Source organism: Bombus vancouverensis, chromosome 13, assembly GCF_051014615.1.
Source record: "Bombus vancouverensis nearcticus chromosome 13, iyBomVanc1_principal, whole genome shotgun sequence".
In the NCBI taxonomy this organism is placed as follows: Eukaryota; Metazoa; Arthropoda; class Insecta; order Hymenoptera; family Apidae; genus Bombus; species Bombus vancouverensis.
Genome location: NC_134923.1, coordinates 10,505,447 through 10,531,711, shown reverse-complemented (window position 1 = coordinate 10,531,711; position 26,265 = coordinate 10,505,447). Strand labels below are relative to the sequence as shown.

The following is a 26,265-nucleotide window of genomic DNA, read 5'->3' as shown; positions in this document are numbered from 1 at the left end:
TAGTAAATCTATTGATTTCTATTATAAAACAAACATTTCGATATAAATTCAAATATATATATATTATAATATAATATTTAAATTTGTATGAATTATATGATACCCGGAAGAAACATTATTACAATTTATTTTCTATTGAAATTTTCTTTACATAAATTTTATACAATATTTACGTTCCAAACGCACACTGACAAAATGTCAGATATGAACAGTCATGTTCATTGATATAATATTTGTGGAAATATTGATATCAAAGTATAGATTATTAATATCGTCTGGAATACTCGGGTATTTTCATACATTAACATTTAAAACTATTTATAGAACTAATATCAAAATAAAAATGTTTTTATAATCATGAATAAAAGTTAAAATTTCTTCAATATTTCAGTATAAAAGATATGATTCACAATTTAAATACCTAAAAATCTTGTTTTCAATTAGATAAAAATTCGGCAAAATGTTTACTGACTACAAAGTTTAAAAATTATTGTATTTCTAATTTATAGGCTTTGCTAATCTATAGTTTATGATATATATTAGGAATATTTTATATTAAATAATTGAACTATATTATAATCTATATTAAATATAATCTAAAATAACTATCTTATTATCGTGTCTTTAGTACTTAATTAAATTTTATAGTCAATTGCAGTATTAATTTCTAAAATGACTTCAGACTGAAATCAAATCTATTCCAAATTTCTCAGCTTTCATTACTTTTACATCTTAATCATTTTGCCGAAATTTTACTGAATTTAAACAGAGATCCTTTGACAAACGTTGTTCGATAGTTTTCTATAGTGATCCAAAAATATACACATTTCCATATCAATTGACTATACTCATGCTTCTTTCTTTTTCTCTCCTCTACTATAAAACTTTCTCTATAATTACCCTAAATTGTGTAATTACGTGCATAGATAGAAAAAATCTTTAATAAGTAATTTCCATACTAAGTATCTGGTTTTTAATAAATCAGACATTATTCAACAAAATGCAAACTACCCTTACTCAAGAATAAAGAATATTCGAGTTACATTATATCATACGGAAATACTTACTAAAGTTTTTCTTTCTTTCTTACGAACTTCGTACAGCAACCCCGTAATATTTAGAATTAAAATGTCCCATTTTTAATAGAACTTGTATACTTGAGGCTAATATCTGTAATTAAAACGAGACTACCATTCACAAACTTTTAATTTAATAGATAAACAACTGTATTTTCTGTCTGAAGTATTTTTTCCCTGCATCTTTTTATAGGTAAGGAATCATTAGTTACCTTACTGAATTTTGTTTGTAGAAATATTTTTCATACCAAATTATTTACTCCAATAAATTTTGGAGCGAAAGTCATTATTTAGAAATAATTTTAATATTCATCATGGCAACCATCAAAATAAATTATGACATTTTAATTATGACATTTTTTATATGAAAACAATATGATAGGAAAAAAAGATAAATGAAGATAGTCTCGTCTTTCTCTCTTTTTTTATTTAGTCTGCTCATCTCATATGTTTCTACCTCCCAAAATGTATCATCCTATGTACGATGCAATTTATTTTGTCCAATGAAATATTGAACAAACAAATGTCTCACTACAATTATCTTTTAAAATGAATATTATACTGCCCTTTTATCTGCAGTAGCTAATAAATCTATTGTTGCTGATCTAAGTTCGGGTCGAGTACTAATCTTCATGCACTTTGCTTGGGCATATTTCTTTCTCACAGCTTGATACTTAATTTTATCCGCATTAACTATAATACTTGCTGTTTCCCGTACTACAGGGAATACGTCGTCCTTGGAATAGGTACTGTAATGTGCCAAGGTATTTGTCCAGACAACCTTTTGCTGGTCTTCGTCATCATTATCAATAATTCTGCATAATCAAAAAAAAACAATAATGATGAATTATTAGTAAATAATAGTATCAACTATTATTTCATATTGATCCAATTTGCTTGTTTTGATTAATTTTTCTATATTAGGAAAGGAGAAAGCACAATGACTTTAATCCTTTAAGATAATATTTTAATAGATAACTTACAGGAAAGCTAAATATATTGCTGCAGCTGCAATAAGGCTTGGGGGATAGTGGCACACTTCATAGTGAACTAAGCTTTGTTCTAGAAAATATTTAGCCATTGTATGATGTATTGGGAGTGCCTAAAAACAATTTATTGAGTTAAAGATATAAAATTGTGTGATATGAAAATTAATCAAATGTGATACAAATTTATAAATCACCTTTCCAGCTTTGCTGTACCTCCTTAGGAAATGTAAGGGTAATGGTCTACCAAAAGAATAATCTAATGTTTTTACAATAAGCATTTCCATTTGTAATATTTCTACCTTCGAGTATGCATTATCTGTGATATATACAAAATCATTTATATCTGGAGAGTACATTTCTTCATACTTGCTAGCAATAAACATAGCAGTCACACCAACCAATTGTAACCTTTTCCTATCTATTGAGCGAAAAGCCTGTTGAAAGAAAACTTTTAATATTTATGTAGTTTTCTTCGAAGATAAATTTTAAGTTTTTATATGTAACAACAAACCTGTAAAAATCTATCAATGATAGCAACAGTTAGGTATAATGTTTCTTGCATTAAATGAAATTGTTGGTGTACATCCACTAACCAATCTATAAGTACACTCCTCATTTTTGGCGTAACTTCTTGTCCACATAGATATCCTTTTGAAATAGGGTACATACTTTCTAGAGTTCTTAAGTATTCATAAATGTCATTACTATAAATAGAAACTAGACTAGGATTTCCTTTATCTTCTTCATCAATATCTTCAACTGCTAATAGATCTGAGGAGAATGATTGAACCTCCTTTTTAGCAGGCAGTGATATCACACTCTCTTGAGAAACTGCAACCTTTATTACAGGTTTAACTATTTGTACAGGTAGTTTCTCAGTTGCTTTTTCTGGTGGTTTGATAGCTTGTTTTGGGGCTATAATCGGTTTCTTGTCTTTTATTAGCAAGCTAGTTCTATCAATGGGTTCTATGCCTCTTAATGTGTTCACTTTGTTTCCTATTTCACCCAAAGCAGCTCTTTTTGTCTTCCCAGGTATTGTGGTCACAGAAGACTTAAAATTCTTTGTATTTTCTTGATTTACAATATTCTGAAAATTTATTTCATGATACATATTTTGACTTTCTTGTACAGATCTTACTTGTTAAAAAAAGAAATACTCTTACTCTTTCCATATATATAAAAGTAGATAATATTGTTACATATATAGTTATATATTGTTTACATATATTGTTACAATAGTTATTGTAATAATAACTTTTTTGACTACTATCAAAACTATTTTTTACAAATATTCTATATATATATATATATATATATATATAACAATATTTTTCAATAAATCCAACTAATTTAATCTACTAACTATTGTATTACTTATTTTATGTTACAATACATGGAAAGTATGAAGAGTTAAAAGTAAAATATTAATAAAATAAAAGGATATATAACAAATATGAATTAGATATTTAAGTACTGATCTTCCTAGCAAAATAATAATTAAATATTAAAAAGAGACCTTATCATTTAAACAATTTTTAATTTTTAATATATCCGAGTATAGAAATATAACATTATAATATGATGTAAATAAAATAAATATAATATAATTCATACAATAAATAGAAAATGAAATGTGTGCTTTTCGTGATGTAATTACCTAGGTAGCACAAAATTCCGCCTAAATCGGCCCTAAATGTTTACGAACGCATTTCCGTTTAAGATACATGATGCAACTTACAACTAATTACATCTTTAATATTTTTATAACAATTTCTACCTTAGGATAATATTACATAACGAAGGAAAAGCTGAAATTTATGCAATTTATATAAAATATTAAAAGATGCACGGGGCTTTAAAGATCAAAATGTACGTTAATATTAAATTTCAAAAATCAAAATTTTTCGTTATTAAACAATCAAACGAGTGATATTAAAATTCGTATTATGAATATTAAAATACATATAGCAATCTGGATAAATCATAATGATTGTTATTTCGATGACTTTTGAAATAAATGAAGGGCATTTAAAGATGTCAGGAACAGACGGTTACCCTGTTCTATTGACCTCCCCTTGTTATCAATGGCTAATTTGATACACATCGATGTTTTTAAAATATTTAAAACTTACCGTGAGCGCGGTCCTATTTCTTAAAGCCATCGTTAACAAAGTCAGGAAATAATTACACGCAACACCAAAAGCTAGTCTTCCGATTAGTCTACTTCCACCGTCTCCCAAACAACGTTTAACTCGCAGTAACGACTCTGTCGGTTTGAATTTGTTTAGTCGATCGAACGGAAGTTCACCTTCTGCGGATGTTAGTATACAGAAGAAGAAATGCCGCGAAAGTAACGAGACCTGATTGGTCGATCGAATGGTAACGTATTTCAAATGTGTCACAATTATGTTTCACTTTTTTTATAAATTGATAAATTTCAGGCGGCTTTCTTATTTATTATATGAATGAATTAATAGTATGAAAGTAAATTTAATTAACTATTTCAAATTGTTTTTCAGAAAATGACTATGCCTTTTTTACTGATGTTAGTTTTACTTGCTAAATTAGTTAGAAGAGTAATGTATTTAAAAAAATCGTCATTTTTTAAATATTTGCACAACATTAGCTCTAAAATGTGCTATTTGGGAATTAGAAATTTTACAGTTATCTAATACAATCATATTATTTCACGAAAATGTTAAAATTCAGAATAGGTTCCCAATATTTTTTCTGGCAATGAGGCAATAAGCAATACATATTACAAGCAGTATTATATCGAAGACTCCCCAAACTTACCGACTATTAATTGTATTGTAAACAAAAATAAATTCTTTCATTGTTAAATAGTTGAATAATTAATAATTTTCTAGTTTAAACTTTCTATTTCAAACTGACTTCCCAAAAACGTACTTTTTTTAATTGTATGAGTGTTCTAACAAGCCGACAATGTATGCCTTATGTAAATAATGCCTTGATACGTATTTTCTATTTCATAATTGTTTTTATTTCATGCTAAAGAAATGTTAAATCAAAGATATCAGAATTCCTTGTGTCAATATATACATTATATTAAAACAGCTGATTCAGTTTCTATTGACGTGTTGTCCTAAAATTTATACTTAAATATATTTATTTGCATTCTGTTGCAATTAATTTTATATTGTGTTTATTTGCTTTTTGCATGCAAATGTTCAGCGTAGAGCTTATAATTAATTAAACTTGACATAAATACTATAGATCATACATGTAGTAACAATCGACAAATATCATTATTAGTGAATGCATAAACTCATAAATGATTATTATCTAATTAACAATCATAACTTGAAAATGACAATAAACATCGATATCAAATTAAAGCGAGCTAGTAAAATATATCATGAAGGGGTCTGTACTATAATTTACGATAGAAACATTATGAAACAGAAAATGTTGAGGTTATGTTTTAGGAAATAGTTGCCGGTTTTATATTGCTACAAACTAATTCTGACGTTAAACACGATGGAATATTCTTAAGTATGGAAGGTTCGGTCAATTTACAGCTTAGTTCGAAGAATTTTGGCATTTTTGAAGCATTTTACAATTCTGTAAAGGTTAGTTTTATCTAGAAATTTTCAGAAATATTTCTACAAATTATGGTTCTGTCATAAAATAAGAACCAAATGGATCAACTAATTTTATCGTTTGTATTTTCAGCCAATACAATTAGTTCAATATACTTTAGATGTTGCTCCGAGTGGCAAAATACCGAGTGGTAGAACAGAAATACCATTCGAATTACCACTAAAACCTAGAGGGACTAAGTCTTTGTATGAAACTTATCATGGAGTCTTTGTAAATATCCAATATTTTATACGCTGTGATATAAAAAGAAGTTTCTTAGCAAAAGATGTAAGCAAATCGTTGGAGTTCATAGTTGAAGATAAGGTGCCTCCTAAGATACAAAAAGAGGCCAGTAAACCAGTGTGTTTTAATATTATGCCAGAATCATTGCAAAACACAAGAGATAGAATCAATGTACCTAGATTTTGCATTTCTGGGAAACTAGATTCATTGTATTGCAAGATTTCTGAACCCTTAACAGGAGAGGTAATAATACTATAATATGTATCGTTTGTTTGGTAAAGTAGTATGAAAAAACAATATTTTTGAAGGTGGTAATCGAACATTGTGAAGCTGTAATAAAGTCAATCGAACTGCAGTTGGTAAGAGTAGAGACATGTGGTTGTGCTGAAGGATATTCCAGAGATGGTAGGATGAGAATATATTAACATTTCATTTGTGATCTTATAATGCTATATTTATTTCAGCTACTGAAATACAAAATATACAAATTGGCGAAGGAAATGTTTGTACAAATTTACCTATACCAATATATATGATATTCCCACGGTTATTTACATGTCCTACATTAAGTACGAGTAATTTTAAAGTCGGTAAGGTCATTATATGACTTTCATTCTGGATTTTTTTATAATAAATTTGGTGATAAAAAGGTCATATTTCATTACAGAATTTGAAGTGAATTTGATCGTAATATTTGAAGATGATTATTTAGTTACGGAAAATTTCCCCATAATATTATCAAGATACTAAATCGTGTATAGAAATATAGTATTTTATATAAATTATATGTATTATTTACATATTGTATATATTTCTTATAATAAATGCAAATTTATGTAATTTCATTGAAAAAAATGTAAAAAGAAATAATTTTTTATCCTAATGTACATATTAATGGATGGATAACTTATTGTATTAAAAAGTTTCTTTTTACTCCAGTCCAACTTTTTGAGCAAATAATTTATAATATTTTTCAACTTGTTTATTATGAGTAAGTCCAACTGAAGCCAGCAGCACCACATAACCAAGCACAAATGTTAATAATTTATGTTGTTTAAACCATGCTAATAATCCTTTATTGTTAATACATCTAAAATATTAGAAGTTTATACATTCCTATATTCATGTATTTAAAAAATACATAAAAGTAATGAATATTATACACATACCTTGCTGCTTGAACTTGTTGACTGTAAATAAGGAGGTATCGTACCCTTACCAATTCACTATTTGTTACCAAATAATATTTATTTGGAACTCTTCCACCCATGGAATCTGATACTAAACTTCTAGCATCATCTTCTGTACAACATACTTTACATAAGAAATGATGAAACTTTCTTAATATGTATGATTTCTTTTAATATCTATTTACCTGAATCTCCAGTTTTTACATCTATATGATTAATAAGTTCACATAAAGCTATGCAGCTCATTTCACTTCCTAATACACTACCTCCCCACCCATAGCCAACCGGACTATATGGTAAACTTACACCTAATTCACTCGAAAGATATATTCCTTTACCAAATAATGAGTTCTAAAAGATATATTGCATTTAATCATGTTAGAAAATAGTAAAAAATTATATCATATGTCAAGTAGATTATTTTACCTTACACATACTCTGTTGTAGACCATAATGTATAATGGAATGGAAGTTCTCTAGTCGACTACCATGATAAGCATAAAATGTTGTGTGACCTTGAGCGATTGTTTTCCATCTGTCTTCTGAAGTAGATTGTTTTGTACTTGTGACTTGGAATATTAAATTTGGTGCAACTACTGGCATTTCTGAGGGTACTTTTCTCAATATCAAGTCATACTATATCGCAAACATTTTTCCAATATTCACAAAATTTAATTGTAAAATATGATTTGGAATGAAAATAGAAATTTCAACAAAATTTATATTATCATAAATATAAATATAATGAAACTTACATTTTCTTTTTTAATGCTTTTTATATAAGGATCTCTCAAGCGCACTAGAACCCACTGTAATAGATCTATAGCCATTCCATATTTTTCATATACATCTGATTCTGATAATGCTTTCAATATTACAGCCAATGGGGGAATTACTTCTATAGCTCTTCTCTATAATTAAGATCAATATATTCAATGATTATTACTCATTAAAATCATTAATGTGCAAATTATAAAAACAATAAGATTGATATTTTAAGAACTTTACCAAAGCTTCAATGTCTTTGCATTCATTTTTTATATACATTGGTGGAAATGGTTTTAAACAAGTATCATAGCGATATGTATTACAAGCTGCTACAAATAGGGACCATTTTAAATCAGCTGCTCTTAGGTCTTTCTCCAATACATGTTTTAGACACTGAATTTTTTTTTCAACATCTTCCTGATTTGTGGAATCCAATCGAATTGTATATGATATATCTAACTCAGATTCTTTACAAATCCCTTGATCCAAACTTTTCCTTTGATTGGGGTTAGATTTTTTCTTCTCTTTATCATTGTGAAAGGTTTGTTTCTTGCTTGCGCTATCCATTATTGAGATTAATCAAATCTAAATTAAAATTTTTAACAAACAAATTATCATTTTTCGACTCTGTGTTATAATTCCAATCAAGAATCTACCTACCCAATAGTTACAAGTTTATATAATTATTTTGCGCTATATTGTATGTTTTCAATATTACAAAATCTTAGTTGGTAAAGCGTTAACAAACTACGATGGTAATTTGTAAATTAATATTGTATATGTAACAAGTATCAAATTGTATCACATAGTAATCACAATAGTTATGATTTTGTCCAAATAACGGACAAATATAGTTATATAAAACATTAATCTCTTAAAGAAATATTTTACTCATATATATGATTGCAATTTCCTTGGATAAAGAAAGTTAGTTTATTTCATACTTATAAAATTTTAAATTTCAAACATATCGCCGGTGTTTTTTCATTTTTTTGATCACAGTTACTAATGATTTAGTAATTTGCCATTATTCTGTACAAAACAAAGAAACAAAGAACAAAAAAGGTAAAAAAGACTAAAAAGTTTTTATAAAACAGCAAATCAACGTAAAGTCCGCTATCATTCAAGTATTATAAACTATATGCACAAATAACTACTTCCTTTGAAACAATGTAATTCTTGGCAGTAATACAACTTTCACAAAACGAAATGTAGATCAATGCGAAAAATTGAACATCTTGGTAGGAATATTTGCATCTTAAGAGTTTCCTAATGTTTGCACACTTTTGTTCAAATTTATTTGAATTTTATATATACTGTAGATGTTCAATGAACAATTATAACTTTTTAAAATAATTGATTATTAAAAAATGTTACGTTTTTATTTTTGTATTAATTGTACAAATAAAACGCAATATTAAAAAAAAAAATAAATAACTGGTATAGGATCAAAGGAGTATTTTAACTATTATGGCTAAAATTCTATCCCATGCAAATTTTGTTTTAATATTAGCGTTTTGTAATAATACCATTGCAATGTTATTTATTATATTGTATAATAGCTCTTCTATATTCAATATAATATTGAATATTAGTAAAATATTTAATTGCATTTATTTGTATTTAATAATTTCTAAAATAAAAAATGTAAATAGGGTGAAATTTTCATGATAGTGTTAACGTGATTTCCTTTAGCGATAACTTTTGAGAGTTAATATATACATTTATACATAAATAATGAGAAATTCTCTTTTAATTTATGTTATGTTTTACATTAGAATTAAATACATACATAATAGTTAGTCACCAAATATTTCTTATTTCTTTAAATTGAAAAATAAATGACAAGTAAAGCGTGAAATGTTTACCTTTATAATGAGTTTAAAATACTCTTAAAAAATATCAAATTTTTCCAACGTTTTGCAATATTCGACGACCGGCATCTTCGAAATGGAAATTTTTGTCAGTGACGAATGAAAAAAAGATAGCCTTTTATTTAAAATAATATATATAATTCTCCGCGTTACAACGAATTTGTACAGAAATCATGTGAACATTGGCCTGAAATCTCATTACTCCTATCACAGATCACATATGTTTCATTACGTTCGTTTGTTACGCCGATGTTTCTCTCTTTTAGTTTAATATTATTTTTTACACCCCCCCCCCCCCTTAATTTTTCATCAAATTCATATATTAAAGGTACCAGAGCATACAAAAATTGAAATCGATATTGCAAGAAACGAATTAGTAATAATTTTATTATGTAATAAATACTTCTATTAAAGTTACAAATAAGTAATGCATATTTCAAATAATATATGTAATACATATTTCAAATAATTGGGAGCACATTTATAGGTGTTCAAAAACTGTTTCATAAATTTTCATAAACTGCTTTTCCTGTTATTGTCATTAATAAATATAAAATTTTACAATTTTCTAGGGTTTACGATGATTTAAATACTAGTAGCAAAGAGGAAATGTAATTCCAGTTGTTAATTTATAAAGTGTATACTCATAAATTCCCTATACTATGTTACCGTATAGGGAAGTTTCTCAACAAAATTGGCAAGCGTGTAACTCAATGTCATGCTTCAAGGTAAACTATCGATGACGTCAGTGTACGTCACTTAACAAGTGGGAGTGGATGGATAGATGTCGGCAGCCGTGGTGCCTCTCGCGAATAATCGCACACGAAATTCGCAACGGACGATAGCCCGCGTCGTCACGATAATGTTGTGTGCTTCTTAGCGATGTAGTTTTTCGCGGTGGAGAAAACAAGCGTAGAAGAAAAGAAAGAGAAAAACGTTGAAGAAGTAAGAAAAAAAACGACGACAAGAAGAAGGCAAAAGCGACACATCTCGCCACACGTGTTTCCGCGGTAAATGGAAAAACACCGAAATCGGTCTGCGCATGCCCGGCCACTGATGACGTCACGAAAATTGTGCTTTTGATCAAACTCACTCTCTCGCCGTTCCTTTTTTTTTTCACACCCGTGGACGTAATAATGTGGAAAGTGAAATAACTGTACGGAAAAGCTCTGTAGGAGCCGCGGAGAAGCCGGTGAAAATCGTAAGTAAATTTCACTATCCTTTTTATCATTAACAGAAGTCATCCGTTGACTTACAGTCTGTTAACATGGCCTTCACATAAATGTGCGCACACATGCGCGCAAACACGGATACACATGCGCGCAAACACGGATACACATGTAGGTATGTATGTATACACATGCACACTTGCATACACACACATACACGTCGTAAGCGTTCACGATTTTCAGGAAAAAAAGCTCGTTGCTTTAGCGATGTTTTAATCGTCGCGTGTTTTTAAGCACTTACGAGTAAATTCATGAACTTATGTGATGAAGTTGAATAAATTGGATGAGTATGAAGGGCCTTTTTCCTTACACGAGATATATTGATCTTGTTCCAAAGGAACTATTGAAAATGACAGGTCCTATTTCCATTTGGATATTATTATTTTCTCTGTTAATTTCGTTTTATTCTTCTGTATTCTTTGTTAGGTAGTTCTTCAACGTATCATATGGTTCTTTTTTTTATTAATTTCATCTCATGATGCACACTGATTTTCGGAAGTTTACCTCGTGTCTGTGTGTATCGGTGAAAAAAATAATGATTTTTGAAGAAAATCATCGTTTTTGGTTTAACGAAAAATAATTTTTCAAGGTGTCCGTAGCTTCATGTTAGAATGTTTAATAACAAGTTCGTTCAATGTATATGAATATGGAAAACAGTCTTCCATGATCAATAAATATTCAAAGACTTTTTTTATAACAAATATACAATATTAACATAATTATATTTTTCTGTAAAGTGTGAATATCTTATTAAACTGATTATTTAATATTTATTACAACTTTAATAAATGACAAAGATAATTTGTAAAATATTGGGATATATTAAAAAAGACTATTTCCTATTATCTCACTACATGAAAAATATTAGGAATATATAAATATTAGTACGCGTCTTTTACCTCTTTCATAATATAATAATTAATGAACAAAATTTAATTTTTGATTGAGTGTTAAATAGAATTAATATTTTGATAGTAAAGAATTAAACATTTCTTTTACTAGGTCATAACAATTAAGTTTTTATGTTCAAATAACGTAAGTTAGATAGACTTTTTTGTATTTGTGTAGAGGATTCTAATAACGTAAAGAGTTTGTATTCTTTATTTACATGTTTTGCATTACAAATGATTTTCCATAAACGATTAATATCTAGCACGTAGTTTTATAACTTTATGAAAATATTCTTGTAACACATCTTGAAATGAAGAAATGTTTTAGTCACTATGTAACAATTTCTAGACATATTTCACACACACGTAGAAAATAAAAATTTCATAAAATAATACTAATGAAAAAAAAAGGCAGCAGTTTTATACATAGAATTTGTTTTGATTATTCTTCATATATAGTGATATTTTTTGACAGTTTATATAAATAAAATGAACTTCTCATCGTGCATTCAACATTTTCTCATATAATAAAAATCATACGATGCATGATAAGAGCAAATAAAGATTATAGAGATAAATACATAGAATAAATTTAGTAATTTATTTGTTTCAAATATAGATTATTTTCAAAAAATATTTTTTATTGGAAGTTTTGTAAATAGCTGTGAGATGCTGCCACCTACAGACTTGAATCTTAATTGCATTTAGCTTCATCGGTAAAGTAGAGATCGGGTTTTTTATGCTAATTTTTTTAATAAAATACGCAAAAGAAAAAGAAGAATAGATAAAAAATGTATTTATATTTTCGTTAATAATATGTAACATTCTTTCTAAATACTTTTTGTTGTACATACTTTCTTTTATAATGAAGATGATACATCATTAAGTCATCTTACAATTACAGAGTTGTTGCGAATGATGTTTTTCTATAAATCTTCTTATCTTTTTAAAGTAACATTCATTTGAAACGTTCTTTCATAAAAGATACCAAGAAGAAACAGAATTCAATATTCTACTCAGGAATACAAGAGAAGAAAAAAGTATATTTCGCACTGCCACTCCCTAGGGTGCTAACAGTGGTACCTCATTTGTCATAAAAAAGACCCTAGTTAACTTTATAATTTTACGTCACTCTTCTGCATCGTGAATGATCTGCTTTAAATCCTTTTTCTCGGAAGTTTTACGCGTCTATTAATTCCTTTATAGTCGATCCTTTGTATAACATAAAATTTTAAACATAAATAATACTTTAGTGAAATAATATTATCAGAATATTTTTATTATCTTGACGTCTAATACATTTTTATGGAATTTATTTTTCTACAATATGTTGCAGAACTTAATACTAGATCTGCCAGTCTGTAATATGTATCTAAGTGTGTTAGAAATAACTAATTGGTATTAAAGCAATATGATGAAAGTGAATAAAGTATATGTAATTATACTTGTGTCTATAAATAATAAAATTAAACATTAATATTACCAAAGATACTTGCGTAAATACTTTTAATAATTGCAAAAACAGAAAATGTAATAACAGTCGTTTTAACTGGTTTAATAGTTCTAGTGTATAATATATCTAGGGAAAAATGGAAGTAATTATTGTTGTTTTTTGATTCATAGTCTGAAGTTAGTTTAGTTTTTGAGTTCTCACGGGATTATTAAGAGAAGAACATACCTGGCGAAATATATAGCTATTCACGAAAATAGTATTAGAATACTTATCACAGAAAATTGTTATATTTATAAATATATCTGTTATACGAATAATTTTTAAATAAGATACCACCTGCATGATTATATTGATCTAATTTGAAACCAATCTGAAAATGTACACAGAAGTTGCAAGATATTTATCATCTTAAATATATTAGTAAGCGTTAAATATGATCCCATTGAATAATATTGTAACTTGTTAATATAATGATTAATAAACTATTTAAATACTTTTATGATTTCTGCGAAATATATGCTTGTACCAAATATCTTGTGATTTCTAGATACATTTTCAAATTTGTTACAAACTTCACCGATACAACCGTGATACTTGGATCTCATAGCGGTGCTAATGTAATTTTAAAGCGTTTTATATAATACACGTAAAGATGCCTACAAGTATTCGAATAATTTGGTGTAGGGGGAACGCGATCCTTCTCTCAGCGAAAGGAAGTTAACATGGGAACCAATGCGTTGGTCCGTTACGCGCATTTCGACGGTTATATCAATTGTATCGTGTATTATCGTGTATTATCGTGTATTATCGTGTATTATCGTGTATTGTATTGTATTATCGTGGAATCTCGCAGAACTTGAACCCGTCTAATAATGCGCGACCGCTTGGTTACAAAGAATTACACGACCTCGTGGTACAAAGCGCGTTACAATGTGGGTCCTCGAGTCTATGCAGATGGATGGAACTCGTATGACCTAAACGTTTGTCCATTATTTTGAAACATACCTGAATAGAATTATCTTACCTACCTTACCTACCTTACCTTTTTGTAATTCGTTTTATTAAATCAGGTGAAATTAAATATCTCTTCGTTGGACTAACAAAAATATCGGATCGAATAATTTGAAAGCCGTAATTAGTCGAACGGATTTGTCGAATTAGGAGCTATTAGACGAATGATTGAAAATTCGATTTATCGAAAAATTCATTCGATTCTGCGGACCAGTTGAATGATTCAAGCTTGTGATAATTTAACATAACTCTGCTGGGTTCCTTGAATTTTTATATTTCATATATTCATTAACAATTAATCTCATACGTTATTCAAACTTCTTCTTCGTCGCGATTGACGTGAAAATCTCGATCTAAGATATCGAACTTCTTCTTTATTTCGATCTCAAAATCTTTTTGCGAAAAGTTTCTTCTATACTTCATCCTTCTCTAGAAAAATTAGATATTTTCGATTATTCGAACAATTTGTATCTTACAGGCGATTGAAATTCTTTTTCAAAATTCTATTTCGACGAAAGCTTCGTCTATGATAGAATACATACCATTTAATTATACCGGTGAGAGACTGCACGGTCGATAGAAATGAAAGTAGATAGAACTTTTTTTGGGTCAGTTCGGCTATATAAATTTTCCATTTCGTATCGTGTCATGATTACTCTTATTCGAACGGCATTGGTTTCCGGTAATTTCGTTGCACCCGAAAAAAGACCCAAGTTCATAAAAATTCCACGAAGAAATTGTGCACGTCGCCCTCGTCATCGATCCCACCCACTCGCTAAAGAGAAAGAACAGTTTCATCGATAACCTTCCCGAGAACAACCCTAAACATTGACGTCATTCATTTTCGAAACATTATGCAAGCTTTGTAAATTGCATATTATCTTCTGCGAAGAAGCGTGAAACGTGAACTTTCGATTCCTTAAGATGAACCGATTTTTTTTTTTTTTTTTTTATTTTTGCTTTTCCGAATCAAGCTGAATCCAAGCGTGTTCGTCTGAAGTCGTTTCAGCGTGTTCCGCCTCTTCGTTGATCTTATTAAGGATAACGAAGGAGGGAAGAATGGAGAAAGGAAGAGAAAATGAGGGAAAGTGGAGAGAAAAGGAGTAAAAATGGGGAAGGAATGAAAGAGAGACGGGGGGAAAAATGAAAGGGTTAAGGGAAGGAAGCAAAAGTGGAAAGAGCAGGGGAGAAAAGAAGGAAGAAAAAATAGAGACGAAGAGGATTGAAGGGGAATTATTAAGTACTTATATCTGGTTTTATGCGATGGCATGGTTCCGGTAGAGATTACTTAGCGTCTGTTTAATATAGGATTTTTATAGCGTTACGAAAATCTATTCGATTTGTCGTAAATCATTTAAGACTTTAAACCATAAATAGCACGTATCTTATCCGAGCTTTCTACAAATTTGATTTAATTAGCAACTAAAGAGGATGTTAATTTTATTGAAATCCTACTGTTTCATCATTGAAACAATATTATCCTGGAATTAACCTGTTAACCTGGAAAATATAAGTTAACTCTTCGTTCGAATTCCTTTATTGATTTATTATATCGGTCTCATATTTGTTACAAATCAATTATATCATATATCTGCACCGGTGAAGATTAATACTCGTTTAAGTGAGATTGAAATTTTAATAATACCAATGCGTACAAAAAAGGTCTCACAAAGTCTTTTCACGATAGATTAAAATTTTATTTGAATTTTTCACAGAATTCATATTCAAAGCGCTAGAATTTTATATCCATATAGAATTCTATTAAATTTATTACGTATGACACAGTGTTACAGTACCTATAGTATATAATACTTGAGAAATTGTATTTCTATCGTAAATTATAAATTATACAAATTATATCGTAATTTCTGTTGATTGATTTCTTTCTGACTTTCTGACTAAACGACCATCTGATTAACAAGTTGAAGATTTTCTGTTCAACGTAACACGGTCGTCTGGACAGTGATGTTTCGCGAGCGAAATTAAAAACAACCTTGCACCGATGCTTTCCAACAGAAATTTATTTTATATAACGTAATATGAATATTTACAGCAATAAACTTTATACCAACAAGCCTTTCAAAAAGTATAGACTCTACTTTGTTTCGAAAAGAAACTATTATTTGTTAAGATCGATCGACGTTGCTACGTGCTACAAGGTTTAAATTATTACAAACTCTGTACCATCCATATGTGTGGATTAAAAGAATATTCTATAAAATCTAGAAAGAACGATTGCAGCTTCGTTTCGTATCGCCTCTCGACCACGCAATTGTCTAGAAAATTTATAATAAAATGAATAGTACTCTTTCGACGATACTGTTTATAGTCACTTTATAGCAAAAGAAATTCTACGGAAATATTGAACTCGAAAAGTGGAATTTTGGCCACAAAAAAGCGAATCTTTGGAACACTGTGGCGCCAATGTATCTCCTTCTCCTTTTTACACATCGTGAATTTCGTCTCGGTGAAATTGGCACAGTTGGAAGATTTACCTTGGTTGCGAATAGCCGAGAGACCAGGTGAGCCGATTGCAGATCGCCGGGACCACCATCGGTGGCTGCTTTGCAATCGATGGTGAATTTAGAAATAACGTTTAAAGCGATTTGTCGGGATCTTTTAATGGGACCGGGCGCCGACTAATTTGATTCGGCCACTCTGCAATTCTGACGCTCGCTTTAATAATTCACCGGGCATACGTCGTATTCTTGGAACCGGAATAGATGGGTTATCCATGATAAAATATAATTCGAACGGTACGTGTGTCGCACGCGTATCAATTTTCTGTTCTGACGAAGCATGATTTTTCGAGTGATCTATTCGCTAATAGGATATTCGAACTTGAACTTTGCTGGGGGATATATAGAGGCTACGAAAAATTGTATACCATTGTAATTATTATGGCATTTATATACTAATTGATTAGGTTTATTGTATTAATTTTCGCATCATTTGGTAGTACTTTTATACGTGTGCAAAGAATTGATACGTATTGCAAAATTGAAACGTAGCATGTGTTAAGGAGACGCATCATTGGAAAATTGGAAAATTTCATAAAATATATTGACAAAGTTTGACTGGAAATATTTAGAACGCTCTATGTATTCTTATGTATTTTTCGATTTACGGATGAGATAATGAGAAGATCGATTGATTTGAACCAAATCAATCGATCGAAACGGGGTATTATGGTACTTTCGAGTTTTATCTATAAATACGAGTTTAGGATATTCTGTGTCGTGTGCTTTGATTCAAGATATTTAATATTTTTCTCATTTGTTTACGTACTATTTTCATATTTCAACTATTTATATTTTTATTATTCAATGGGGTTGTAGATTTTTGTTAAGTTAAGGAGAAGGTAAGTGAAATTTTTTTTATCTACAAACTTCATTTTCTTATTTTCTTCGTATAGGTAAATTATTGTTCATATCTATTTCTGGAAATTCTTTACTTTCAAATTCCTTAGTTGTCTGAAGGTAATCAGTATTCATCATATATCAGAAATTACTTTCTAGAGAATTAAATTATGTACATACGTAATATTGCATATATTGGATAAATCCAGTTAGTATTGGACATTTTTAGCGTTGGGGTTCTTTTTTTTTTTCTTTTACCGGAAACAAGAAATTTTCTTTCTCCTAATACGTATCTGTACTTGAAAAAAAATTAACGTTTAGTACAAACGCAATATAAAACTTCTTCAGTGATGCTAAAATTTGCCTTTCGCTATTATTTTCATTCTAAAGAAAATCAATATTCAATTGAATACATTAAAAAAAAGTTTCTTAACACTAGAATAACCAGCCTGTAGTATATTTGTATTTAAGCATATTATATATAAATAGGCATATTATATATAAATTATTTATTATATATAAATTATTTATTATATATAAATTTATTTTCTAAGCTTTCTTATACTTTTATACTCGAATATTCCTTGAAAAGAAAGAGCAGCTTTTCTTTTTTGTTCCACTAGCTTTTGCTTCCGGGTATATGATTTATAATATTACGAAATAAGGATACAGCATACACGTCCCTATAAAAATATTCAAAAAGGAAAAAGATGAAAACGGCAGATATTGTGTTCGGAGAAGATTCCCATTACGTAACTTTTCCAGTTCTTCGATATTCCTTGAAAAAAAAAAGGAGGAAGAATCTTCTCTCTCATTTCGTATCTTTCGCTAGAATATAATTTATAATATTACTGTTAATTTATGATATATAAAATAAACATATGAATATCGAATATAGAAAGAACATAGGAAGAAGAATTTTGTACTGAAAAAAAAAAATTGCTACTCTACAGTCTTTCTTATATTCCAATATTCCTTGAAAAGAAAGAGAGAAGGAGTTTCCCTTTCTTGTTATACTGCCTATCTTCCGTTTCCCGCGGTAGCCATGTTCCCGCGCATCACGGCTGAAGAAGAACCGGATGTCAGTTCCCCAGAAACTCTCTTCTCCCCCTTTCTGTCTCTGCCCGTCTCTCTCGCTCTTCCTCTTTCTCTCCGCAATATCGGAAAAAGCGTCCCAGCTCGTTTTCCTTTTAACCGTCATTTTTTCCCCCTGGTTAAAGCTAGGGCTGTCTTTGAGCCTTGCGTTCTCGCGTCAGGTCACGATTGACGTAAATCTGAACGCAACTCCGATGATTCCTTCCGCCTACTCTCACGTGCGATGTACACGTGTCATTGTGGTCAAAAGTCGATCGTCCTGCAGGTATACACACATACAGATACACGTGCGTGTATCACGTACAAAATGCTAGCTGTTAGGAGGAAGAAAATTTCGACGACAGTAGACGGCTACAATGTTGACGCAAATGTTGTCGTTATTATGGTTGCTTCTCATGCAACATACGGGAAATCCATCGTCTGACTCGTTCTATTTTACGGTTCCATCTCTCTGTCTTCCTTTGTTCCATTTCCTAAGCCCTTTTATCACGTGCCAATGACACGTGCCTCTGAATAGTCGTTTTTCCATCACATTTCAATGGGTTATGCTACTCGATTTGTCGTCCGATTATGCGCAGGTTTCTTAACTTTAATTATTTACTTTCTTATCTTATCTTATTCATAATTTCTGATGGATTCGTCTGATACAATAGTTTCGGGATCTTTTAGTGGCGATAGTTCGAGGGGTTGTAGGATTAGGTTAGGTCTTGTTAGGTTTGTTATTCGGTCGTATTATACGAAGATTTTTCGAAGTATTTCATTCATAAACTGAAAACCATTCGTAGTTTCTGTCGGTAGCTTTGGGGATTTTTGAATGGCGATACTTCGGAGGTTGTGAGATTATGTCAGGTTTTGCTGTTTAAAGTTATTATTTGATATTATTATGCGTATGTTTTTCAACTACTTTTTCGTGAATTTAAGTGGAGGTAATTCGAATTACGTAAAATATTTCGTAGAAAGAATCGTCTGATATACATAGTCGTCGAAATAATATACATAGAATTATTTTAACTTGGATTGAAACGTTGTGTAGCAATATTTAATCACGTTACAATAATAGACGCGATAACGCTTATATATTTTAATTTCGATATCCTGTCGAAGACTGTTAAATTTTCATCCAGCGCGTGTCACTGACGATCATCTCCACTTAACCTGAAAATGCACGATTCATTTCATTTTATTTCCGATATCGTGCAATAACGATATCCTGTCAGTTTCTCACCAGATTAGCATTCACCATAATATCGCCAGATTACAATCTGTCGTTTCTTGGAAGATGCTGAATAATCGTGTGGTATCTAGGATCGTGATTGGTGGCTGTGTGTACAGTTACAAAAAGCAAGTGTTTACGCGGGAACTGGTCCGCTCTCCCTTCCACTTTGCTGAGACGCGCGCCGCCTCCCCCCACCCCACGCTCCTCTAACCTATACTCGTTCCCCTCCTCCATACCTGAACGCGGACCCGATCACCACGTGTTAGCAGCACGTGCTGCTCCGTCCATTTTCCGCGGTTTGTAACGTACACGAATATCCGATCGATTTTGTCATTATTCTCCGTCGATAAATAAAACAGCTTTGTTATGACTCGGCCGTTAATGAAGCGTCGACGGGCGTGCCAGTGAAATTTCTGTAATTGGCGTACTACCTTTCATGATACGTATGTACCACATATATATATATATAGGATTGTGTACGTCGTTATGGTGATTCTCTGGCTGGAAGGAGCGGAGAGAGGGAGAGTTTGCTGAAGTATATGTACACTTATGTACGTAAATAAGAGAGAGGTTAAGTTTGTTTTGGAGTAAATTGCGGGTTTTTGAAGATGCTAGAATGCGTACAATGCACATATTATCCAAAGTGTAGTATTCGTTGTAATATTTAGTTGATAACACAATTCTTTATCTAAGTACCATTTCCGTTTCATATATACACGAACATATGAATTTGTATAAATATTCGCTGTTTAGATCGGAGAAATAGTTTCAGAGCAGCGTTTATGTATGTAGAGTTAGCGTTGAGAGTGTTTCGATTAGAGTTATATTTGGAAAATTGGGGAGATATCGTTGTTAGTATGTTGGGTTTGATATTTGTCATATTAAATGCTAAGCGACGTTTTAAGAAATGTTCTTTGCCCATATTGGATTCTATGAATTATATCGCTATATATTATGCATTATATTTTGTATAGCAAGTCGTGGATACTTTATGGTATACGAAATTTCTTTTTCTAATATTCAGTAAGCATCATATCTTGCCGACACATCCATAAATCATGAATTCCACCCTGTGATTTTCTATTGTTTATAAATTCCAATCTTCTTCTTCTTCCGAACTTCTACAACACCAAACCTACTAACATTTATACCATTCCTACCTATCAACATTTATCCCTTGCCGTATAGCAGAAAAATCTAGCCTAACTCTCTAACACCTATAATACAAATTTCCTAAGTGATAGACAACGTCAATCGTATCGATATTTCTACTACCTTGCTTTATCGCCCAGAAATAGACTCTTAAACTAACATGACTGTAATATCTAATTCAGATCAATTAAGCTTAAATAAGCTTTAAATTATGTACATTCCTTATATTTTTACGTGCACAAGACATTTCTTATTTAATTTATCAATAGCATTTTCTTTTCGATTTATATTTTACATTTTTATACTTTTATATTTTTAAATTATCCTGTTAAAATACTTTTGTTCTGTAGATTCACGAAAGATCGAGTACTCGTTTTCCATTTTCTATGTATTTGAAATCTGATTATTTCAACACAAATTCAAGCCGTCTAAACTCAAATAGTTTGTATGAACATAATCGTACAACTTGAATTTAAGTAAATTGGTTAATCTAAACGATGCTTAAGCTTCTATACGTCTTAATCACCGGGCGGCGAAGGCTGGGTCAGTTCTGACTCATGCAGATATTTCACGTTATTAAGTTACATTTACGCCGTTCAAGCTACATTGATCAATTCCATAAATTGAACGATAGAGAAGAGGGATGATATTACAAACATTATTTTTGCAATTTGTATACTATCGTTTCTGACCAATACGTATATAACCGTATGCGCTAAGAATATTCAATAATAACAATTTTAACGCAACTTTCAACAATTGTACGAATTTGCTGTATGTATACAGTGAGAAGCAAAAACGGGCATAGTATAGATTGAAGGGATGTTTACTCGAACAGCTCTTACACATATGTCGTACAAATTAAAAATTGATCGGAAAGATATATAGCATGTACCGATACAAATTAATAATAAAAAACATAGATAAGAGAATAATTTACGAGCATCTTCGTATGTCGATAATTTACGAACCTCACTTTCGCAAAGTGTATACTCGCTTTTGCCTCTCGCTGTATAAACAATATTTTTATTGCGTTTCTAATTATAATTAACGTTAAAACAACAATGGATTCTCAATATCCACGAAGGAGCACCGGCAAGGTGCCCCACAAAACGAATCCGCTATAATCGTCGGTACACTGTAGTGTATCCGATCTAGGGTACCAGAGGGGGTGTGTCGCCTCTGGGGGTGGTTCGGGGCGAGGGTACGTACGCGTCACGGCGCGGTATCGGAGGGGTCGATTATAAATTTTGCACGCGTGGTACGGTAACGTGCACGCTCCAGAGATTTCTATCGAGGATCCGATCCGATTCACTCGATACACCGTGCAGATAGGACAGCTTGATAGGGTTCGAAAAGAAAGATGACAAGGGGAGGGTGTGGAGCAAAGGGGAGAGAGCAGAACGTAGGCAGATAGAGGAGGGTTGGGAAAGAGAACTTACAGTCCCTGGCGCAGGTACCATGCGCACCTACGTACACCTACGTTCCCCTAAGATTGCTACCTACGTAGTAGATAGATAGGTAGCTGCTTCTGCGTACCTGGCAAGGTGTATCATATACATATGTGTATATTTGTGTATGTATAGCTGTGTAGATGTAGGTATGTGTATGAACTGTACAGGTAAAAGAAACGTCGTCATGGAAACGACCATGGCCACTCTCAATCAATACGCGATGGGATGTCGGTTCGGCCGGTGACGTCGGCTGAAAGCCCACGTGGTCCTATCGGCCACGTGCAACGCCTCCGTCTTTCTTTCTTTCCATCCCTGATTACCTATATTTTTTTATCTTCTTTTTCTTTTTACTTGTTTACCAGGCAATACCGACAAAGTCCCTGTGATTAAATAATTGTTATCGTCCTCGTATAACGCGACTTGGCAAGGAACGACTGTGCAAGTGAGATGCTCCTTAAGGAACTAACATCTAGAGAGATATTTACGAATAGAGAACGTACAAATTCCCAAGCTAAAGAAAGTTCGCATTTACGCGTTTTCGGTGGCATTTTGATTTTTGTATCTTTATGTCTGTAAATTTCTTTTTTAATGATTGCGTCGAAATTGATTTTCGTCACGATATCGTTAGATATAAAGACAGATAATCGACAGATATAAAGTCTGTAAGATTATTTCGCTACAATATCTATTAAGCCTACAAGACTTTTTTCGCCAATGATAATTTCGTTGAGATGAAATAGAAATGTCCACAATAGAGATTCTTTAACAATTGTCAGTGTAGTGTACATGCTCGGAATGTTTGTTCGTTAGCGAGCTATTATATTTCGAATGTTTCTTTTGTGCGCGAACTATTATACGTGGAATGTGATTTTCGTGGGCAGACTGTATTATACTTGAAATGTTGCTTTCGTGGGTGTATAGACTTAACATAGCTGTGTATAAAGGGTTTGAGCGTTTTGAATGACTAGGAACCAGTAGCTTGTAACACTGGTGCTAATGTTATCTAAGGTATTCGGGCGTCATTAGGTTGTTTGGAATGTGGTTTCGAAGAGACGTGTTCATTAAATGTTATCCTCATTTTTCTTGCAGTATGTTAGCTACTTGTGTTCAACCAAAAATCTTCTATTTAGCGAAACTTGAGTTTTAAGTCAGTTCTAGCCATACTTAAAATTGTACCTTAAATTTCTTCTAAAGACTATGTTTTATCTGTAAATTCAGATTGAACCAAACGAGTATACGAAATTTGGTAACTATATTGCAACATATTTCACAATACAGCTCTCACTCTTTCTTCCCTTTTCCCAAAACAGTTTTCTGATCTTTCTTCTTTCTTTCCAAGAACTAGTTTCAACTCTAACAATAATTCCGAAGCCTCATTCAAAAATTTTCCTGAAAAGTTGCCACAACGAATTCCAAATTTTCTGTTTCCCTTAAACTCAACGTTACGTCTAAAGACACTAACGTATAAAATTGACAAAATATCTTCCTCCGTTCGTTAAAAAATTTATCTATCTCCAACAAACTGTACCAAATCTTTACCCTTAGAAAAATTTCCCTAGGAAACTCCCACAGCGAAAACTAAATCCCCCGTTTCCCCTAAAATCCATCACCCATATACATAATCTCACCTTAATCCTCGTGAAACCTCTCCCATCCCCAGACCCTGTTCCACCTCTCCAAACGCTCTCACAATCGGACCAACAGCCTAACCACGAATCCACCGATCCGAGCGCAAAGCGGAGGCAGAAAAACGAGCAGAAGAGGCTCGAAGCAAATTACAGTGGAAAGGCTCAACTGCCTCTATCCGTGCGGTGTGGTACGCGACGGAAGGAGAGGATTGTAGCGTCGAGGAAGGCGGTAGGAAGGCAAGTAGAAGAGGTAGATGAAGTTTCGTGGAGGCTGGTGTGGCGCGCGTGGTTTGTCTGTTCTCAAGGTGTCCGAAGTGGAGAGTGTAGCGAAGGAGGAAGAGAGACGGAATGAGGAGAGCCGTGGACTTTGGTGGGGGCGAAAGCGACGCGGGGAGGGCCGTTGCGACGCCGGGCGTCCAGTGATCGCGCCTTAAAAGGTTCGACGCCGCACGCGCCCAACATCTGCCAGCTCGTTTCTCCTCTCTTCTCTTCCTCTGCTAGTTCGAGTAATACACGCGCGCCGCTGTCCCCCTCTCTACACACGTTTCGCATGTATGTGTTGCGTGCCGGTTACTGTGTGCGTTTGACGCGTGCACACGCGTAGAAAGGGAGAGGAAGAGAGAATCCATGGTAAGTTCGAGGAAAGAACCAGGGGAGAGTTCCACGGGGACATCTTGCTTCAGGAGCGTCTTCCTCCTTCTTGTTCTTCTGGTTCCTCTCTTGCTTCTTCTTCTTCTTCTTCTCCTTCTCCTCCACCTCCTCCTTCTTCTGTCTCTTCTTCTATCTCTTTTCCTACTTATACTTCTTCTTCCTCTTCTTCATTTTCTTGGTTATTGGACGTGGAAAAATTGAAAGGAAATGAGCTGACTAGAGAAGAAGGCAGTAATTGTTAAAGTTTGTAAAAGCTCGCTGAGATCTTGGAAACGCGCCTTTACGAATCTACAAAATTTCTATGACAAATTACAAATGTGTTGTTTTATTAACTACTCTGATAATTCGTACGTACGTTCATAGTTTGCTAGGCTGTAAACTTGTAGAATTTCTATGAAGAATTGCAGATTGGTCATTTCAAGTACTCTGGTAGTTTTAATGTTAAAAAGCCAATTTATATTAGCATAAACTTCCATAACTTACTAGATAATAAATATGCTCTTAATATTTTCTAGCAACATATCCTATTGCATTATCTTTTCACATTAAACCAAGACCCAAAATATTAACAACTGCACAATGGCTTTCTTTCATTTACTATATCTTTATATGTAATGTTGGTAATATTAATCAATCGAATATTCATCAATCGAACAGAGAAATCTAGATATAAGAATGTAAGTCCTTCAAACTCCAAAGGGCAAAAGAGTTATCAATAAATAGGTAATACTGCCTTTCTCCATAGATCAATAATATAGTGTGGCTGATCAATTATTGAATATATTTGACTAATAGATTCCATGGATAAATAATCGTATTATTAAATATGGGAAGGATATCAGGACAGAAGAGGAGCCTTGTTTTATATACATAAGTAGGATCTTCGTTCTTTCTCCAAATTTTATTCTCGTGGCATGGATAAAAGGTATTTTGTGTAGATGATCATTTTGAGTTCTCGAATAGAATATTTCGAAGAAGTGTAGGTGGTGCGACAGCTTTTCGTCTATTCCATTCACTGTTCATATTGATACGAATATTTGTAGAAGAGTCACGATATGTCGTTTAAGTGGTATGATAAATATTCGAACGTAGGTAGTGGTTTTAGAAAAGAAATACCATTTTTATCAGACTTCTTTCCGTTTTCTTTGCACCCTTCGATGAAAGAAAAATTAATATTATTCTAAATGAAAAAGTAAAACAAATCTTTAAATTTTATAAAATGATATAAACTGACATTAAACGGTATATAATTAATTTAACCATCGATTAGTTCCAACGATTTCCATGAATCATTTCTACAAAAAGTGATATAATATCGTTAAAAAAAGGATATGCATTTTTTTACATAAAAAAACCATTGACATCAAACATTAGAAAAAACTTC

At 31.7% G+C, this 26,265-nt stretch overlaps 3 protein-coding genes across 7 annotated transcripts in view; 2 read left to right on the top strand and 1 right to left on the bottom strand.

Annotated features, from left to right (window-relative positions):
• Window positions 1-110: 110 nt before the first annotated feature.
• LOC117164951 (G2/mitotic-specific cyclin-B) lies at window positions 111-9,683 on the bottom strand. Its single transcript, XM_076623716.1, has 11 exons — window positions 8,530-9,683; window positions 8,110-8,454; window positions 7,857-8,012; window positions 7,528-7,737; window positions 7,287-7,452; window positions 7,081-7,213; window positions 6,944-7,001; window positions 2,577-3,152; window positions 2,260-2,499; window positions 2,060-2,178; window positions 111-1,891 (listed from the first exon to the last, which is right to left on the bottom strand). The coding sequence occupies exons 2-11, from the start codon at window positions 8,434-8,436 to the stop codon at window positions 1,633-1,635; spliced, it is 2,244 nt and encodes a 747-aa protein (XP_076479831.1). The 5' UTR covers window positions 8,437-8,454; window positions 8,530-9,683; the 3' UTR covers window positions 111-1,632.
• LOC117164936 (vacuolar protein sorting-associated protein 26C) lies at window positions 5,129-6,944 on the top strand. The gene is made up of 6 exons (XM_033348395.2): window positions 5,129-5,452; window positions 5,515-5,658; window positions 5,762-6,154; window positions 6,220-6,316; window positions 6,376-6,501; window positions 6,579-6,944. The coding sequence occupies exons 1-6, from the start codon at window positions 5,345-5,347 to the stop codon at window positions 6,659-6,661; spliced, it is 951 nt and encodes a 316-aa protein (XP_033204286.2). The 5' UTR covers window positions 5,129-5,344; the 3' UTR covers window positions 6,662-6,944.
• Window positions 9,684-10,509: 826 nt separating the features above from the next.
• The window catches only part of Mef2 (myocyte enhancer factor 2), an 81,732-nt gene continuing 65,976 nt past the window's right edge, over window positions 10,510-26,265 (top strand). For all 5 annotated transcript variants that reach the window (XM_033347126.2, XM_076623714.1, XM_033347132.2 and 2 more), the window contains exon 1: window positions 10,510-10,944. The gene's annotated coding sequence lies outside the window, so the exon portion shown is untranslated. The remainder of the gene's footprint in view (window positions 10,945-26,265) is intronic.